A 2599-nucleotide genomic window follows, 5' to 3' on the forward strand; every position below is an offset into this window, starting at 1 on the left:
GGATGGCAGTTTCCAATCGAAATATGAAGATTCCCCGTCTCCAGTCTCTTCAACTACATATATATGTATATATATATATATATATATATATATATATATATATATATATATATATATGTATGTATGTATATATACATACATTTGTATATATATATACACACATACATATATATGTTTATCTATATTCATATATATATATAAATATATATATATGTATATAATATATATATATATATATATGTAAATACATGTAGACTACTTGGAAAAAGAAACTAACGTAGGAGAGCGCTTTCGCATATTACATCTTCAATGCAATAAGTACTTTTTGCACAAAGGATTTATCATACAAAAGCGCTCTGATTCATTAGTTTCTTTTTCCAAGTGGTGTACATTGCATAAGTTAACACATGTACCCGTGTTCTTATTAGCATATATAGACAAATGTACACACACATACTTACATATGTATATATATATATATATGTATATGTATGTGTATATATATATATATAATATATATATATGTATATATATACATATATATTTACGAATATAGATGTATATGTATATATATATATTTATATATTATATATACATATATATACATAGATATGTATTATATATGTATACATATATACATGTATTTACATATATATATATGTATATATATACATTATATATATATATATATATATATATGCGGGACGATCGACAGGAGAGGTCCGGTACCTCCTCCCCCACGACCGGCCGGCGAAGAATTATTGGCGTTGGTCAAAAGACCAGGCGTGTGCAGGACCGGTCGAAGGGACAGGACACTAAAGTTCATGACAAAATTTCCTCCCCCACGACCGGGCGGCGAAGAATTATAGGCGTTGGCTGCGAGAGCTCGAGTGAAGAGCGATGACCAACCTCTGCTGATCCAGCGAGTGCGTGTGTATATCTCTTTTCTTCCAAGTACAACTCTGAAACCAGAGAATTACGTGACTTGGGAAACGTGTGTATTTGTCTTAGGTGAAAGCCCGTTTGCCAGGGTCAGCGAAGAGGTCACGCTTATGCCAGACCGGCAGCAGCAAAGGAGAAAAATCTCCTCCGCCACGACCGGCCGGTGAAGATTGATGGGCGCTATTGAGAGAATTAGAGCAAAGAGCGACGTCTGATCACTGCTGAGTCGGTTGGTTCTATCTTTATTGTGTAAATGACATGGCTTATATAGTGCTCCAGGATCTCCTAACAGCCCGATCGGCCAATCAGCAATCGCCTCGTGACCTGAAGGGCTGCCATCTCGGTGCGTCCCTAACGATAGTCGTTGAGATCGGCGAAGTGGCTTGTTCCAGTAGCCAATTATCTGTTAGCCTGGGTGGCAAAGTGGTCGTTTGTGGTGTGGACGTCACAATATTTCCCCCTCAGCAAGAATGTTCCGTTGCGTACGAGAGTGGACGGCCCACCCTGGAGAATCGTATCGGACGTGGGTCGCCGTCTTGTAGGTACGCTAGCTTGAGGCGGTCTATGGAGAACCAGTCGTTGCTGCCTTTAATGCGTAGTAGGAAAGCTTTCTCTTTTCTCTGGGCAACTTCGTAGGGGCCGGAGTAGGATGGGATGAGTGGTGGCGTGTGAACGTCAGCGCGGAAAAAGGCATGCTTTGATGTGTGCAGAACTCGGGTGACGTATCGGTGCCCTGGCGACTTGTACGTTTGTTTCCACGAGGCTATTTTTTTTTTTTTTTTTTTTTTACGATACTTCGTAGGTGGTTGATGCCGTTGTTCGTAGGGGCGTCAGGGATTCTTCGGGTATCACGAGGGGTTCGCCGAGAACCATCTCGGACGGAGAAACGTCGAGGCCCTCTTTCGGGGTAGTACGAAGGCCGAGGAGGACCCAGGGTAACTGAGTGCCCTTGGTCGCGTTGTTGCAGCGTGATATCAGGGTTGCTTTGAGGGTTCTGTGGAACCGCTCCACCATGCCGTTAGCCTCCGTGTTATAGGCTGTGGTGTGGTGGACTGACGTACCCAATAGCTGTCCCAGGGATGTCCATAACTGCGACGTGAATGTGGTGCTGCGGTCGGACGTGATGTGTTCTGGAATGTCGAATCTGGATATCCATCCGGAGAGCATAGCTGCTGTATAGGAGGTGGAACTATGGCGTCGGGCATTGGGATGGCTTCAGGCCATCTGGTAGAGCGGTCTATGATGGTGAAGAGGTAACGGTGCCCAGCTAACGGACGAAGGGAGCCCACTACGTCCACGTGGATGTAACCAAAACATCTCTGTGGTTGGTGAAAGAGCCCGGGGCCCGACTCCGTGTGTCGGTGGACTTTAGATTTCTGGCAGAATATGCAGGATTGTACCCAGTTCCCCGCGTAGCGGGATATGTCGTGTCAAACGAACTTTTGTGACATCAGCTGTACTGTTGCTCGTCGTGAAGGATGTGACAGGTCGTGGATGAGGCCGAAGACGCGACGACGAAGGGGTGCTGGAATTTCCCAAGGGTATGTCCTTCCACTGTAGGGCCGTAAGTGATGTCCTCACTGCTGGTGCCTCGGGGCTCCGTTGTTGCTCCTTGGCGAGGTAGTCGTAGTCGAGTTGCAGCTGTACTGCGTCTATC

General features: G+C 44.7%; 1 protein-coding gene across 1 annotated transcript; it reads right to left on the minus strand.

Moving 5' to 3' along the window:
* Window positions 1-1728: 1728 nt before the first annotated feature.
* On the minus strand, window positions 1729-2109 carry LOC143039300 (uncharacterized). The gene has a single exon (XM_076209176.1). The coding sequence runs from the start codon at window positions 2107-2109 to the stop codon at window positions 1729-1731; it is 381 nt and encodes a 126-aa protein (XP_076065291.1).
* Between the last annotated feature and the right edge of the window lie 490 nt (window positions 2110-2599).

This window comes from Oratosquilla oratoria, chromosome 26 (assembly GCF_046742065.1).
Source record: "Oratosquilla oratoria isolate Oo_2021 chromosome 26, ASM4674206v1, whole genome shotgun sequence".
Taxonomy (NCBI): Eukaryota; Metazoa; Arthropoda; class Malacostraca; order Stomatopoda; family Squillidae; genus Oratosquilla; species Oratosquilla oratoria.